Source organism: Panicum hallii, chromosome 1 (genome assembly GCF_002211085.1).
Source record: "Panicum hallii strain FIL2 chromosome 1, PHallii_v3.1, whole genome shotgun sequence".
NCBI lineage: Eukaryota > Viridiplantae > Streptophyta > Magnoliopsida > Poales > Poaceae > Panicum > Panicum hallii.
This window is the reverse complement of record NC_038042.1, coordinates 50,119,391-50,136,402: the sequence shown is the minus strand read 5'-3', so window position 1 is coordinate 50,136,402 and position 17,012 is coordinate 50,119,391. Positions and strand designations below refer to the sequence as shown.

Genomic DNA, 17,012 nt, shown 5'->3' with positions numbered 1-17,012 from the left:
CCTCGTGCATGAGCTAGTAACTTTAAGAGGCATATGTGTTATAAAATTATAGATAAATTTAGATCTCAGATAACCAAAATCGTCAATATTTTCGCTTTCTATTTTGTTCATTTTTTAAGACTGAACACATATAGATATCTTCTAACCATTATGTTTATTGGCGATTATTCTATATCCCTTCCCGTCACCATTCATAGTTTTTCAGCTTGAGCTATGTGTTTAGTACCAAAATTAATATGCGCTTTGTTTCATGTGACCATTGTTATATGATCTGTGTTAACTACCAAAAATAAATCTACAGAACAACTCGTTAAACTAAGTTTAGTGTAACACTTTTTCAGAACAAAATGTTCAACTAAATTTTGAGCAAAACTTGCTCGGAACATCTTGATCGTCTATTTACAGTACAAAATTGTTAGAATAACTTTTCGTGTGAACTAAGTTTTGTACAAAACTTGCTGGGAACATATCATCATTTAATTTTTGTACAAACTTAATAGAATAAAGGAGAAGAAATAAAGGAGAGACAAAGAGAGAGCAAAAAAAGGCAAAGAAAAAAGGATAACACCAAATTGGAGTTGTTATTTCCATAATGGCATAGATAAGTAGTCCAGATAAAAATTAGGAGGGTTACGTTCAGGTGTTTTCTATTATGCATTAATAGGTGAGCAAAAATAATATATTTGAATTTAGAGCCTTTAGCATAATGCAACTTTTCACACTGTTGGACAGCCATTGGCACTAGCTGAACCGCCACTCCTCACCACAAACTCCACCTTTATTAACCCAGCTGAAACCACAACTTCATAATACTCTGGAGTAATGTAGTTGCAATTGTGATTTTCTATATATGTGCGTTAGCAGATGTCCTATTCTCGGTTGTGTCGTACCATGCATTTGTTATTTAATTGTATTGCTGTGAATTGATGCATTCTATTCCACATAAGTTACTCATTTGCAACTTATATTTTAGTTGTTAACATGTTGCTCACATCAAGTTCTTTTGCTCCGTGTTCTGCTCTTCTATAAGTATGTGTTACTCCTTAGTCACTGCGCATGTTGTGATTTGTATATTATATGAATTTATTTCTTTTTTAGGATTATGCTTAACTTACTGAAAATGTATGATGAGGATAGTGTGGAATATGTTATATGTTAACCAAAAGGTTGTATGATCTTTTTAGTAGTTGCAGTTCGTATTTCCAAATAATATAGTGTTGTTTTATTATTTTTTCTAATGTTTACTATCAGATTCTAATTTACTGGTCTTAAAATCGGGTGTCTGAATACTTGTAATCACTCAATTTTTTTTATGATCGCAATTGTATGTCCTGAATGACTGAAACACTTCCGAAAACCCCCAAGACCTATCTTACGATAGACTAACCAATTTGTTATGGTAGCCCTAGAGAGCTTGGGTGAATGTAACACAAAATATGAGGGTGACAACTTTTTTCTTGGGGTGGGCGAGGAGACGGGCAGGAAAGAAAGAGCATAAAATTTGAAAAGAAAACTCTACTCTGTACAAATATCAATTGTGTTGTCACTTTTGCAAAAGAGGATCATGGCCGTCCAAACTTGAATTCTAGACTCGATTCAATTGCTTAGTTTTATTTTTTCCATAAATTTTAGTCTCAACATAAGTGCTAAGTTTTCCTTCGGAATCTTTTTTGATAATTAGACTTTTCCTTCAAAATTCAATTTAGTAAATTTACATATAGGTACGTTGGGCCACAGCATGTTGAGCTTCCCTTGTGCCTTGGTATGAACTTTTTTTTTGCCACTTACTAGAATCAGAAATTCAGAATCACCATATATTCATGGGAAAGTATACAAGTCTCTTAAGCTGTGCACCACGGTCAATTTAGCGCCAGCGCTTCGTCCCTTCACATTCAGTTAAACAGTGCATATGGTCTCATCTTAAACAACTTTTTGCAACCAGCAACAGGCAACGAGAAAAAAATATCAATATCTATACTTTTTAGTAATTTCTGCGAGAATCCAAATCCCAACAACCCATGAGTGTGAACGTAAAATTGAGAATTTCCACATCGATCCGATCGCCAAAGTTGGACCAACTATGCTCTCTGAACTGGAACTCTCTTTCCTACCAACCATAGAACCATTTTATCCTGAAAAGGTGGGATTTTTTTTTTCTTACAATCTGAAGAGTTTGAGCTAGCTGTGTGGGTTATATAGAGAAATGTATTTTTTTATATATCTCAAGAGAAGGACAAGCATATGTCAAAAAGATTGTAAGATGATCTTGAGTAAGATAGTGACAAAGTAAAACACTAATATAGATAAAGTTCCTTATTCCCACATGCATTGCTTTGATCAGCAAGCACTGGATCGTAGAAAAATATGGATTTACCAAAGGGCATCACTGCGATCCCAATGTGGCACCATCAAACAAAGCAAAGGCATGCGGCTACAAGAGAAAAATATGACCACAAGGAATACAATACAAGAAAGTGGACACTCTCTCCCCCGCGTCGCTCCTCCTAGGGGCGGCTCGGGCGGAATCCACTCCCCCGAGCGCCGTTGTCTTCTAGCTCTGCTCCCCCATCTCGCGGCTGCCGGAGCTACCGCCGGAAGCCCGAGCGGCTGCAAGGAAGGCGGTGGTGGGGCTCCACCTCCCCTCCTTTCTCTTGTTCCATCCCCCTCGCCCTCTCTTGGTGGCTGGCCCGTCCAGGGCGGCGGCGGCTTTTCCCGGCGACCCGCGGCTGGATCCGCCTCGTGCTTGGCCGGATCCGAGCCCTCCATCGTCGGATCTGCTCCCCCAGTGCCTCTGTGCGGCAGGGCACAGTCTGGGCACGGCGGCGGCGCCGTCCGCGGCCTGGGCGTGGCAACAGCGGCGCCTGCGGCGGGCTCGTGGTGGGGTGCTGCTGCAGCGGCCCCTGCAACCTATACAGCGGCGTCCGCGGCCTGGGCGGCTGGAGGGGCGCGTCTGCAGTGGCCCTAGCGTCTGCAGTGGGGCGCGGCTGTAGCGGCATCCGCGGCCTGGGGCGCGCCTGCTGCGGCTTCCGTGGCTGCGGGCAGCAGGGGCGCGTCGGCGGCAGCGCCCACCCGAAGTGGCGAGGCTCGGCTTGGCGGCACCGCGGTGTGCGGGGCCCGGCTTCAGTGGTCCCCTGGCCTGCGCGCGGCTCTTGGTGGTGGCGTGCTCGGTGGGGACGCCCGTGTTGTGCACGGCGGCGCCGGGTGACGATGGGGACGCCCGTTTTGGTCACGCGCACCACTCTTGCCTCGGTTAGGTCTGCTGACGTTCCCCCGGGGATTGGTCAAGATGCTGGCAAAAGCTTGGACGACGACGTTCGCGGACACCGCTACCTCCTTGGAGGCATTCTTTTGCACCTCTCCGCCTCTCCGTACCGGATGTTGCGGGTGAAAATCTAACCCATCTTGGGTCGGTGTCAGCGGCGCCTTCGGCGACGTAACCTTCTTGAAGGTGATGCCAGGCTAACCCGGATGGCAGTGACGGCCATCGACAAGGTGTGCTACCTCTTCTCTCCCTTTCTTCCTCCTTTGAAAAAAACACCAAAAAATATTGCTTGTGTTGGTGCGGCTCGCGTCGAAGACCCAATCCGACCGGACAGGGTACGTAGAGGCTCTAGTTGATGACCCGATCCGACCGGGCAGAGTGAGTTGAGGCCTGGGTCAATGTCCCAATCCGACCTGTGCAGCGGGGTTGAGTCATGGTAGTGGCGCGGCGAGTAGTTTTGAGTGGGGTCGAGTTGAGTTGCGCAACTGTGTTGATGTTCCAATTCAATCGGTTGTTATTGAGTCGAGTTGAGAGAAGTTGTGCGGCCGTGCTGGCCGGTGATGGTATCGTTGTTGATTGTTGTGGTGTCCAATCTAAATGATATTTTTTTAATATAATCGGCAACCCTCCTGTCTCTCAAAAATATAACCACTGAGGTAAGAACGAGCACAATCAGCCGAGGGCAAGCAGTGCGCATGCGTCCCAGGCGGCCGCTTCCTCAGTTCACCAACTCTTGGGGACTTGGGGTCTTGACGAGGACCAATCACAGCCCGGCGACCGAGCTACCCGCCGCAACGGCGACCACGAAGTTTCCACGCCGCTGGCCTCGCGAGATACACACATGTTCTATGCTCTCCCAGTTCCACCAACCAATTCCGGCACATTGTCTTGGTCGTCGTTGGACAAGTCTACACGATCCACACCACCTGCCCGGTCCCTTCGCAGAAGCCAAGCTATTTAAGCCTCCACACTCCCACCGCTTCTCTCCAGGAAGAGCTGCACTCCCGAATCCAAGCGCAACACGAGCTCTCCTCTTCAGCTTCCCAGCAATCCAATCGCATACATTTCCCTCGCAGGAATTCCTAGGCTCTTCTCTCTGTTTCACGCTAAGCTCTCTGTGATAACAATGGCCTGCGAGAAGAGTAACGTTGCTGCAAATGGCGACGGCCTGTGCATGGCGAAGCCGCGCGCCGACCCGCTTAACTGGGGGAAGGCGGCGGAGGAGCTCATGGGCAGCCACCTGGACGAGGTGAAGAGGATGGTGGCCGAGTACCGCCAGCCGCTGGTAAAGATCGAGGGCGCCAGCCTCAGGATCGCGCAGGTGGCCGCCGTGGCCAACGGCGCCGGCGAGGCCCGCGTCGAGCTCGACGAGTCCGCCCGCGAGCGCGTCAAGGCCAGCAGCGACTGGGTCATGAACAGCATGATGAACGGCACCGACAGCTACGGCGTCACCACCGGCTTCGGCGCCACCTCCCACCGCCGGACAAAGGAGGGCGGCGCGCTCCAGCGGGAGCTCATCAGGTTCCTCAACGCCGGCGCTTTCGGCACCGGCACGGACGGCCACGTTCTGCCCGGAGAGGCGACACGGGCGGCCATGCTCGTCCGCATCAACACCCTGCTCCAGGGGTACTCCGGCATCCGCTTTGAGATCCTCGAGGCGATTGTCAAGCTGCTCAACGCCAACGTCACGCCGTGCCTGCCGCTCCGGGGCACGGTCACCGCGTCCGGCGACCTCGTCCCGCTGTCCTACATTGCGGGCCTCGTCACCGGGCGCGAGAACTCCGTGGCCGTGGCCCCAGATGGCACCAAGGTGAACGCGGCTGAGGCGTTCAAGATTGCCGGCATCCAGGGCGGCTTCTTCGAGTTGCAGCCCAAGGAAGGCCTCGCCATGGTCAACGGCACGGCCGTGGGCTCTGGTCTTGCCTCCACCGTGCTCTTTGAAGCGAACATTCTCGCTGTCCTTGCTGAGGTCCTGTCCGCCGTATTCTGCGAGGTCATGAACGGCAAGCCGGAGTACACCGACCACCTGACCCACAAGCTCAAGCACCACCCGGGACAGATTGAGGCTGCCGCCATCATGGAGCACATCTTGGAGGGCAGCTCCTACATGAAGCTTGCCAAGAAGCTCGGCGAGCTCGACCCACTGATGAAGCCGAAGCAGGACCGGTACGCGCTCCGCACATCGCCGCAGTGGCTTGGCCCCCAGATTGAGGTTATCCGTGCCGCGACCAAGTCCATTGAGCGCGAGATCAACTCCGTCAACGACAACCCGCTCATCGACGTCGCCCGCAGCAAGGCGCTTCACGGTGGCAACTTCCAGGGCACGCCCATCGGCGTGTCCATGGACAACACCCGTCTCGCCCTCGCCGCCATCGGCAAGCTCATGTTTGCTCAGTTCTCAGAGCTCGTCAACGACTACTACAACAACGGCTTGCCCTCCAACCTGTCCGGTGGGCGCAACCCCAGCTTGGACTACGGGTTCAAGGGCGCCGAGATCGCCATGGCCTCCTACTGCTCTGAGCTGCAGTTCCTGGGCAACCCGGTGACCAACCATGTCCAGAGCGCGGAGCAGCACAACCAGGACGTCAACTCGCTTGGCCTCATCTCCTCCAGGAAGACCGCCGAGGCCATCGAGATCCTGAAGCTCATGTCCTCGACGTTCCTGATCGCCCTGTGCCAGGCCGTCGACCTGCGCCACATCGAGGAGAACGTCAAGAGCGCCGTCAAGAGCTGCGTGATGACGGTGGCAAAGAAGACCCTGAGCACCAGCGCCACCGGTGGCCTCCACGCCGCCCGCTTCTGCGAGAAGGACCTGCTCCAGGAGATCGAGCGCGAGGCGGTGTTCGCCTACGCCGACGACCCGTGCAGCGCCAACTACCCGCTGATGAAGAAGCTTCGCAATGTGCTCGTGGAGCGCGCCCTCGCCAACGGCACGGCCGAGTTCAACGCGGAGACATCCGTGTTCGCCAAGGTCGCCCAGTTCGAGGAGGAGCTGCGCGCGGCGCTGCCCAAGGCGGTGGAGGCCGCACGGGCGGCCGTCGAGAACGGCACGGCGGCGATACCGAACAGGATCGCCGAGTGCCGCTCGTACCCGCTTTACCGTTTCGTGCGCGAGGAGCTCGGTGCAGTGTACCTGACCGGCGAGAAGACGCGGTCTCCCGGCGAGGAGCTGAACAAGGTGCTCGTTGCCATCAACCAGGGCAAGCACATCGACCCGCTGCTGGAATGCCTCAAGGAGTGGAACGGCGAGCCCCTGCCCATCTGCTGAACAGAGAAAACAGAGTAGAACAGGGATGCAGTGTTTAACTGTTCAAATTCAGTGTCTTTTGCTTGAGTAGCAAAAGGATAATGATTTTTAGGTGCTTATGTATCCATTTTCTTACATTTTTATTATCTTTTTCCAAAAGAAATTGAATGTTCATCTTATTCATGTTAAGGTATCCATTGCATTCCCTTCTTTGTGGGTTGCCTGCAACTTAACGTGGGAGATGTCTATTTTCCTGCATTATAACGTATTGCACATGTTTGTTAACTAGATCAAGCACACGTTCAACATCCGGTTGGACCGTGCGCTAGTTTGCATCAGATTGAACTATCGAAAAAAAAAAGTGTAAAGAGTTGGGCAGCATACTAATGTTGCGAATCACATGAATTTTAGAGGAAACAATCTATAAATGACTGGTTAATAATTTTTACATGAATTTTATCCCTACAAGAATCCCATGAATTTCCACGTTACAAACTGGGTCTTAGTGTGGCTAGCATATCTTTTCGGAACAGTTGCTGTGTTGACAAACATACAGCGATTAATTGGATAGCATAGGCTCACACATGATCCAAATGTACGATCTTGGTTTCACAAACTTTGCCTTGCAAACACATCTAGGCAATACAAAGTACAAAGGCCGTATACTAACATTTTGTAAGACTGATATATACTAGTGACAGAACCAGCTCATGCAAGCATGGTATGATCGTCAAATATAACCCAAATATTATGCCTTCTAAGTATGTGGATAGAACAAAATATTATCAAACGGGCAAGTATATGCATTTGTTTTTCTACCAATTATTTATAAATATATATATATAATGGATGAAAGGAACTTGCTTTTCTGAAATCATAACGCTTTTCTTCTTTTCTACAACTTTTCTTTTTAAAAAAGTTATAACTTAACTTATTTGCACAATTTTTGTGCGAAAAATACCGTGTGCCCGCATGGGCAGGTGCACCATCATCCAGCAGCGTTAGGCTCCGTTAGTTACTTTAGGTCGGTGCACTCATGGTCTTTTGTCCTATTGTTTCGTTCTCACTCCCGGCGTACTATGCTATTCTATGATTACGAGCTGAGCGTACTTCAAGTTGCTATTTTTATATTGATTTACCCAGAAAATATATTATGTCCATGCTGCAGAGTTAATTCTAGCTACTTTATTTCCAAATTGATTTCTAGCATTTTGCCTAAAAAATTAGCTCCGGATAAGATTGATTCCTAGCATTTTTAATGATTTATTGTATTTTGTTCAACTTAATAAGCTTGTCCAGTTCTACTTTTTTATTGATTTGTAGCATTTTATCAAAGGAAAGCCGTTCAAATTGATTTCAAGCATTTTTATCTGCAAAATGGGCTCTGTCCAGATAATTTCTAGTATTTTATCTGGAATACTTTGTACCCAAATCTAGTTTACCATATTCTTTTGTCAGTTCAAATCTAGGCTTAGAAAAACTAAATTTAATTTGAATCCAAACCCACCAACAATCTGACACAATTTGTCAGAATGCTAGTTTGAGGTAACAGATCATACGGTTTCACTTCCATTTGCGCATAACTTCTAGCAAGTTGTTTAGAAAATAGTTTCTCCTCACTATGATTCCTAGCAGATTGTATTGTACCATGCCAAATCCAAATCCAAAATAAATTCATTACCATATCAATTCCACATTGAATCCAACAATAAAAAATCTAGCTGTTTGCCAAATCTTGCAACTGAGATGAGGGTGCTAGCAAGAGAATTCCTGGGCTCTCCCTCTTTGTGCATCCGCCTAGCACACGGAACCCCTCCGCGCCTGAACCTTGCTGCACTCCAACCGGAACCGGCCTGCAGCTCGCAGCCAATCTGATCTTTCTGGCCCGCGCTCAACACTAGTTGCAGCAGTGTGCACGACTTCTCCACCGCTCCTGGATCCACACATGAACTAGCAGTAGCAGCCCCTCACGCACAGTTCAACCGGACCTGGACTAGCGAGCTGCAGTCCTTGGCTCCACCGTGCCATGGACTAGGGTGGCTGGGGTCGCTGTGCTGTACAGAGGAGCTACATCCTCCTTCCGAGCTGCATCAGCTCGTCCATGGCATGAGAAACCGAGCTGCTTGGAACTGGAAATGGAGCAGCAGCTGGAGGTAGGAGACGACACGAGAATAGGATGGAAGCTGAAGAGCTCCAATAGAAAACGACGAAAGTTACCGCATCTTGTCAGAATATGCTTTTGCCTCATCTCACGACGTTAGCCTCCATTAGTATCTTAGCATGAATCTCCATCGCCAAATATCCATCCAACAGACATCAATCTAGGTGGGCACATGCCCATATGCGCATAAAAACTGTACTCATTTTTATGTATAACTTCCCAGGACAATTCTTTTATGAACTTTTCAAGAGGATCACTCCAGATAACTTTTCGATCAAATATTTTTGGAATTTGTGTTAAGATATTTTTAAAAATAGTTTTCTCAAGAAAACTTATTCAAACAAGTTTTGTCGAGAAACTTCTCCAAACAATTTTTCTAGGAAACTTCTTAAAACACAACTTCTTCAAACAAGTCTCCTGGAGACTTCTTTGAATAAAATTTCTAGTAAACTTCTTCCAGAAAATATCTTTTTTGGAAAACTGTAGTGAAGGAAGTAGTGAGCTAGAGCAAGAAAGTAGGATAAGTGCGGAGAGAAGTGAAAAAAGTGAGAGAAAAGAAAGGAGGGGGTGGGCGAGATTAAGGTTCTATTTGGATCCTCTAGCTTAGCTAGCTAAATTTAGCTATTAGGGATTCAAACAAGTCAGCTTATGGAGTAGCTAATGATCCTCCAGCTAATTGGAACTATGCAATTCTATTAGCTGGTTAAATCCGGCTAAAATGTAAAAGGATCTTATTTTCCTCGGTCCTTCTACCAAATTTTCCTGCCCGCACTAGTGCGCCAAAAGAAGGAAGGATAGCGTGGTCCATCCATGTTGACAATTAATAATTAGCTGATGGATCCAAACACATCCAGCTAATAATTAACAACCTAATATTTATCTAGCTAATATAAACCATTATCAATTAGCTAGCTAATTATTAGATGGGAAGGATCCAAACAAAGCCTAAGAAGGCAGGGTGAGTGTGGAGAGAAGGGGAAAAAGTAAAAATAAGAAGAAAAAAGGTTTTTAAAAAGAGGCCTTTCTTTGAGAAGTCATGAGTAAAAAAATAGAAGTTGCAAAAATTTAGGAGTTGTCTTAACAAGAATGTTTCAGTAAAAATCATGTGTTCGTTGTCATGTGGATTGGGCGAGGGAAAAATAGAAATGCAAGAAGAAAAAGAAGATGGTTTATCAGTGGACGGGAACAATTTCCTTATTTGAATGAGGGGGTAGTTTCTTTTTATTCAAGATAAGGAAATTGTCGTGATTTTTCTAAAAGGGAGGAAATTACGAGGGAAGAAAAGAGACGTGCATACATGTTTACTAAAAGTTTAACTACCATGGTTAGGATTAGGATGTTGTCAAAAATAGGCGGGAGGGCTTGCAATATAGACAATGTAGGTGGGTCGGAGGAAAATGGACGAAAGACACAATGCCGGTGCATATAATGGTTCTAACTTAGTCTCAGTAAGTTAGGTTAGGATTGGTAAGAAACGAGACACATTCGGTAAGAAACGAAACACATTCATGTAACATGGTGATGAGGATGTGCAGGCGGTGCTAACCTAACCTTTTGGCACCGGCAACCATACTGACTGTAAAGAGAGGTAAAACCTTGATGAACTTCTCAAAAAAAATCTTGACTACGAAATCTGGACAATTGTTGGGAAGTATCCTCGATACGGACACGAAATAACTCCGTGTGGCGTACGGTGACCTTTGTGTCTTCCATTTCAAACAACAGCCATGTGCCTGCTTAGTCCCCGCGCACTACGAGTTGATCCGGCTAATGCTCGCCCTGACAGTTCGTTGTTACCAACCGTGTGATAGATAACAGGCAGTGAGGCTTCAAAAAAGTAAAAATATACAAGGCCATCGCTTTGAAAACCGAAAAGAGTAGCAGTTCGTGCACTACATGGATGTTGCCTCGCAGCACCTGCTCTCTACCTGCCCGGCTGCCCCCGGCCAAACAGTATAATACGTCCTGCGCGTGGCTGCCTCCAAAGGGGAAAAGCGTGGAATCTCTTCGTCCATGATAGACTTCTCCGAGCTTCAGAGGATGATGGTCTTGATCAGTGATTGTTTTATCCCAACTGGGTGCCCACAACTACGCGAGGCGTGTGTGCATCCTCAAATGGCATGTTGCTGGTGCTGGGGAAGTTAGCAGGTTGCTGCGCCAGATCTGGAGCGAACTTGCTTTCCTTGGAAGTCCTGCTGCTGGTGCGGAATCGGACATGGAACGGCAGACTTCTTGACCTTGCGAAACTCTGAGTCCAGTCTCTCCATTCTTTCTGCAGAGGCCGGAGGCATGTTCGTCCCCAATCTGCCGGTTCTGAACAGTAGTTGTTCTCGGTCTGCTCGACACCCTACCACTTAGCGAGACTGGTGACCGGGTGCTAATGCCACGAAGTGCGCTCGTCATTGCGTGCCAATTTTCTCGTGAGGTTTCGCGCGCTTGCAGCGTCGCCAATGTCGAAGTGGTTGCGTGCGCACGGCCCGGGCGGGCGACGGGAGGGACCACAACCGTGACCGAGACCGTAAAGACTCGGGCAGGAGCTCGCGTCCACACACGGGGCTCCGCCACCAACCCCGTCGCACTCAGTCGCCACCCACCACCAGCCCACCGCAGGTCCGCAACAGCAGCCGGTGCGGCGCGCCCGTCGTAGTCCGGCTCCAACCGCGACCGGAGCCCGGCCGAGCCGAGGCCGGCGCCGGGTCGGTGTCCTGTACCTCCCTTCCCGGGCGCCCGGCCCGCGCGGACGGCCGGCTGCGCCCGGGCCAGCTGCCGCGCCGCGCTGGCCACTGGCGTGGCGTGGCGCGCGTCGGTCGGATGGTTGGCCGGCCCATCCGAGGGCCGGGGCCGACCTCGCGGAGTCAGCCCGGCACGCCACCAACCTACCGCCCGATGCCATCCATGCCAGGCTCTGACCCCAACAACCTCCCCCACCCATGGCCGCGCTATTTAAGCGCCCCTCCCCCTTCCTCCCTCCTCAGGAAGAGCCTGGGTTTCCACAACCACAAGCTCTTCTTCTACAACATTGTCACGCTATACTAGTAATAATCCGCCAGTAGCTCGCTCTACTCTTCTTGTTGCGTTCCCCCAACTAGTCTCTACCCTCCACTACTACTTTTGTTCGTGTTCGCCTCGTGCGCCTTGCCTGCCGCAATGGAGTGCGAGACCGGCCTCGTCCGCTCCCTGCACGGCGACGGCCTGTGCGTGCCGGCCCCGGCGGCGGCGGCGCGCGCCGACCCCCTGAACTGGGGCAAGGCCGCGGAGGACCTGTCCGGGAGCCACCTGGGCGAGGTGCAGCGGATGGTGGCGGAGTTCCGGGAGCCTCTGGTGCGGATCCAGGGCGCGAGCCTGAGCATCGCGCAGGTGGCCGCCGTGGCCGCGGGCGCCGGCGAGGCCCGCGTGGAGCTCGACGAGTCGGCCCGCGAGCGCGTCAAGGCCAGCAGCGACTGGGTCATGAACAGCATGATGAACGGCACCGACAGCTACGGCGTCACCACCGGCTTCGGCGCCACCTCCCACCGCCGCACCAAGGAGGGCGGCGCGCTCCAGCGCGAGCTCATCAGGTGAGACTTTTTTTTCTCTCTCGCTCCATTTTATTGTTATTACCGTACGTTTTTTTTCGTGTCAGTTTTAATTCTGAGCTTCAGTTTGGAGTAGTGTAGTTCGTGGTTAGATGATCCGAGGGAACTAGCTAGTACTGCGATGCGAGGTGGTTCGTTCACGAGATCCTGCGCTCGCGCGAGCCGCGCCTGCATGTGCTCCGGCTGGTAGTAGTTTACTGTTACTGCACAGTCTGCACGGGACTCCCATCGGTTTCCAAGCAAGAAAAGATTCCCTTTCGGGTGTGTTAGCTAGGCCGTTGGTGGCCGTCGGTTTTACAATCGATCGGGTTACCGGTTTACATCACACAAACTTTACAAGTAGAGCACCATCAATCAACCAATCAATCAATCTATGAATTCAGATTAAAATGTAAAACGGAGACGCACTAGTCCGTAAACCACCATGCTCTACTAGCTGTCTAGCAATTCATTTCACGCGCAGACCCATGCATGCACCGAACCTGCACGGCTAGTCCCACCGAGTACCGACACGAGCTGATGGACGCAATCACCGGCCCCACGGCGCACGCGGACACCCAAACTCCAGGTGCAGTGCCACCGATCGTCACACATCACGAAAGCGGGGCTGGTTCCGCGGCTCGACAGCTCGGCGGGCCGCTGGGCTTCCCGGTGCCCGCGCGAGGTTGGCCGGCGCGTCGGCGCCCGCGGCTGGCAGCCACCGCCAGCGAAAGGCTCGCTGGTTTCGCGGGGGACGACGAGAAGGATCCCAATTTATTCCCCCTTTTCCCCCGGGGATTGTGGGATCTCGAGGGAAGAAGAAGATGCGCGGCCGCCGACGCCGGGCTGCTTCGAGTTTTGATGATTCGACCAACCCGACGCGCGAGCCAGCTTTTTTTTTTTTCCTTGGTTGGGTGATCGGGTTGGTGACGGTGGGCTGGCGCCATCGCGCGGCCGTGCGCCTCGTGCTCGCGGCGGCAACGTGGACGCGCGAGGTCTTCGGCGCCGCGGAGTCCTCTCTCTCGCACATGGCGACGGCGTGGGGTGGGTGGGGTGGCCGGTTCGCCGGATAGGGATGTGGGGAACTTGAGGAGTGCGCTCGCGTCACGACGCCGCTGAAAATTAGGTGAGCCGCTGCGCTCGCGCGGTGCGGGAGCGCTCTCGCGTCGCTGGAGGTGGCCGTGCACGGGGGCCGGACAGCGGCCGGAGCGGTCACCGGAACGTGGGCTCCGTCAGAGCTGGAACACGTTAGCAGCCCCCAGCAACATGAGAAGTAGCATTTTCCTTCCCGCCTTACCTAACACACACAAAGGCCAATCATGCGTTTCTTGGAAAAAAGATCTTTTTTTTATGATAGAGATAAAGAATTTGACTAGTTGAGCATAGACGTGTCATCAATGGAACATCCATGATGCCACGATGAAAAAAAAAGGCAAAATCGTCAGGCAGTCAACTTGCCATAGCATGTGGGCACGTTCCACTTCTCATATCCGGGAAGCTTCTTTAGACTTTGGCAGATAGGGCTCCAAAAGTCATCTTTTTCCCGTTACCCCAAGCTGGCAAAATGAAGGCAAGAATATTTTACTTGCACCGACAACGCTGCATATCTGTCGGTGTATAGCAAATGCAAAAAATCACATTCGCTGTTACTCGGTTCCTGAACAAAAAGACGTGTCTGACTAAGTAATAGTAATCCACTTTGTGTCAAGAGTTGATAGCATCAGTTCCTTGCCATGTGAATGAAAGTTAAATTAAGCAGTAGGCCTACTCCAATTTCACACTCTCAAGTCGGCACAGTTAGTTACTGTTCAATTTTTTTTACGGTTGCCGCTCGGAGTTCTGAACTGACCTCTTTTTTGTCCGTTCCGCCTGACAGATTCCTCAATGCCGGCGCCTTCGGCACCGGCGCCGACGGCCACGTGCTGCCGGCGGAGGCCACCCGGGCGGCGATGCTCGTGCGCATCAACACCCTCCTCCAGGGCTACTCCGGCATCCGTTTCGAGATCCTCGAGGCCATCGCCAAGCTGCTCAACGCCAACGTCACCCCATGCCTGCCGCTCCGGGGCACCATCACCGCGTCGGGCGACCTCGTCCCGCTCTCCTACATCGCCGGCCTCATCACGGGCCGCCAGAACTCCGTCGCGGTGGCCCCCGACGGCAGGAAGGTGGACGCCGCCGAGGCATTCAAGATCGCGGGCATCGAGCACGGCTTCTTTGAGCTGCAGCCCAAGGAAGGGCTCGCCATGGTCAACGGCACGGCCGTGGGCTCTGGCCTCGCGTCGACCGTCCTCTTTGAGGCCAACGTGCTCGCCATCATGGCCGAGGTCATCTCCGCGGTGTTCTGCGAGGTCATGACCGGCAAGCCGGAGTTCACCGACCACCTCACACACAAGCTGAAGCACCACCCCGGACAGATTGAGGCTGCCGCTATCATGGAGCACATCTTGGAAGGCAGCTCGTACATGAAGCTTGCTAAGAAGCTCGGCGAGCTCGACCCGCTGATGAAGCCGAAGCAGGACAGATACGCGCTCCGCACCTCGCCGCAGTGGCTCGGCCCACAGATCGAGGTCATCCGCTTCGCCACCAAGTCCATTGAGCGCGAGATCAACTCCGTCAACGACAACCCGCTCATCGATGTCTCCCGTGGCAAGGCGCTCCACGGCGGCAACTTCCAGGGCACTCCCATTGGTGTGTCCATGGACAACACCCGTCTCGCCCTCGCCGCCATCGGCAAGCTCATGTTCGCGCAGTTCTCCGAGCTGGTGAACGACTTCTACAACAATGGCCTGCCCTCCAACCTGTCTGGTGGGCGCAACCCGAGCTTGGACTACGGTTTCAAGGGCGCTGAGATCGCCATGGCCTCCTACTGCTCTGAGCTGCAGTTCCTGGGCAACCCGGTGACCAACCACGTCCAGAGCGCGGAGCAGCACAACCAGGACGTGAACTCGCTCGGCCTCATCTCCTCCAGGAAGACCGCCGAGGCCATCGACATCCTGAAGCTCATGACCTCCACGTTCCTGATCGCCCTGTGCCAGGCCATCGACCTGCGCCACCTCGAGGAGAACATGAAGGCCGCGGTGAAGAACTGCGTGACGCAGGTGGCCAAGAAGACCCTGAGCATGAACGCCATGGGCGGGCTCCACATCGCGCGCTTCTGCGAGAAGGACCTGCAGACGGCGATCGACCGCGAGGCGGTGTTCGCGTACGCGGACGACCCGTGCAGCGCCAACTACCCGCTGATGCAGAAGCTCCGCGCGGTGCTGATCGAGCACGCGCTGGCCAACGGCGACGCCGAGCGCGTCGTGGAGACGTCCATCTTCGCCAAGGTGGCCGAGTTCGAGCAGCAGGTCCGCGCCGCGCTGCCCAAGGAGGTGGAGGCCGCGCGCGCCGCCGTGGAGAGCGGCAACCCCATGGTCCCCAACCGAATCAAGGAGTGCCGCTCGTACCCGCTGTACCGGTTCGTGCGCGAGGAGCTCGGCACCGAGTACCTGACCGGCGAGAAGACCCGGTCGCCCGGCGAGGAGCTGAACAAGGTGCTGGTGGCCATCAACCAGCGCAAGCACATCGACCCGCTGCTCGAGTGCCTCAAGGAGTGGAACGGTGAGCCCCTGCCGCTCTGCTGAACTGCCCACAAGAGGAGAGAAACACCAACATACAGAAGAAAAGCAAAAGTATAGCGGCTCGAGACAGAGCATTTCAAGATCATTGTGAAGTTCTACGATCAGTCTAGCTGATGATACTCTCTATATTTTTACCGTTCCCTTGTAGCTAAAGTTCATGTGAATGTTGTTGTGTTCCTGATGCTGCGACGCCATGGCCTGCAATGTGCGTGGCCTGGGCATCTGCATCTGCTGAAACCTTTACTGTTCTTTAACTTGTGTAAGTTGGGGGTAAAGTAAATTATTTTGTTCTACCACGAAGCATCCATGAGAAGTACTTTCAGATTCAGTTTGGACAATTCTGGTCGTTTAGGCGTGTCAACTAGTACCAGAGGGATTGCTCGTTCGTCAGCCACTCAGCCCTGTCATGTACAGTGTTCGATCGGGAGAGGCTGATGGTTGTCTGCAGTCTGCTTCTGAAACAGGGACAGCATGATGCAGTGCAGTGCAAGGGACAGCCATGTTTCGAGCGTTGGGCTGCGCCTGGCGGGTGGCTCTCCTACTTTTTGCTGGTAGCCAACCGCTGTTCGTTGAATCGATCAACCCCAAAGGATGATTGGATTGTTTGGAACTCGTTATCCTTTACCTACCACGTCGGAAATATGATCTGCCTATGCCCAGAAATCAGATTCCTGGCACTGTCAACATTCGGTAGCAGGGAAAACTGCACCACACATGCTACTGAATAATTTCCATGTTCTGCCGCACAACACTCTTTCGCGATGCTGAAAAGTGGACAGGTTAGCTGCGGAGTCGAGCTAATTTCTCGGAGAAATTGAAACTATGCATTGCCGTCTCAGGTTCGGCACCACCCGAGGATCTCTCCCCCCAAATTTGGTTTTATTTTCTCGGAGATCAGTGCAGCCCTACTTAAACATCCTGAAAATGTCCAGTTTGTGTGTTGACATGTTAGCTTCAGATTATCTGGTAGACCAGCTAGAAGATGATGCCAAGAAACTTGCAGCACCCAACTGTTGGAATTGTGGCATATACTAGGCACATACGTGGCTGGTGATTGAGTGGTCTAATTCCGTATAGGAAGTCAAGGTGGTGCAGTAGAAGTGGCATGTGGGACTTAGTCCCACATTCTCACTTAGGTAGACATATACCAACATGTATGTGGAGCTTT

At 51.7% G+C, this 17,012-nt stretch overlaps 2 protein-coding genes across 2 annotated transcripts; both read left to right on the top strand.

Moving 5' to 3' along the window:
• Nucleotides 1-4,262: 4,262 nt before the first annotated feature.
• LOC112881654 (phenylalanine ammonia-lyase-like) lies at nucleotides 4,263-6,767 on the top strand. Its single transcript, XM_025946447.1, has one exon. It carries the CDS (start codon nucleotides 4,389-4,391, stop codon nucleotides 6,528-6,530), a length of 2,142 nt encoding a protein of 713 aa, XP_025802232.1. The 5' UTR covers nucleotides 4,263-4,388; the 3' UTR covers nucleotides 6,531-6,767.
• A 4,864-nt stretch (nucleotides 6,768-11,631) lies between these two features.
• LOC112881643 (phenylalanine ammonia-lyase-like) lies at nucleotides 11,632-16,141 on the top strand. Its single transcript, XM_025946436.1, has 2 exons — nucleotides 11,632-12,227; nucleotides 14,101-16,141. The coding sequence occupies exons 1-2, from the start codon at nucleotides 11,818-11,820 to the stop codon at nucleotides 15,845-15,847; spliced, it is 2,157 nt and encodes a 718-aa protein (XP_025802221.1). The 5' UTR covers nucleotides 11,632-11,817; the 3' UTR covers nucleotides 15,848-16,141.
• The last annotated feature ends 871 nt before the right edge of the window (nucleotides 16,142-17,012 follow it).

Coding starts and splice junctions, on each gene's coding strand:
- LOC112881654 (XM_025946447.1), top strand. CDS start 4,389: ATGGCCTGCGAGAAGAGTAACGTTGCTGCAAATGGCGACGGCCTGTGC.
- LOC112881643 (XM_025946436.1), top strand. CDS start 11,818: ATGGAGTGCGAGACCGGCCTCGTCCGCTCCCTGCACGGCGACGGCCTG. Junction 12,228..14,100: donor CTCCAGCGCGAGCTCATCAG/GTGAGACTTTTT, acceptor TCCGCCTGACAG/ATTCCTCAATGCCGGCGCCT.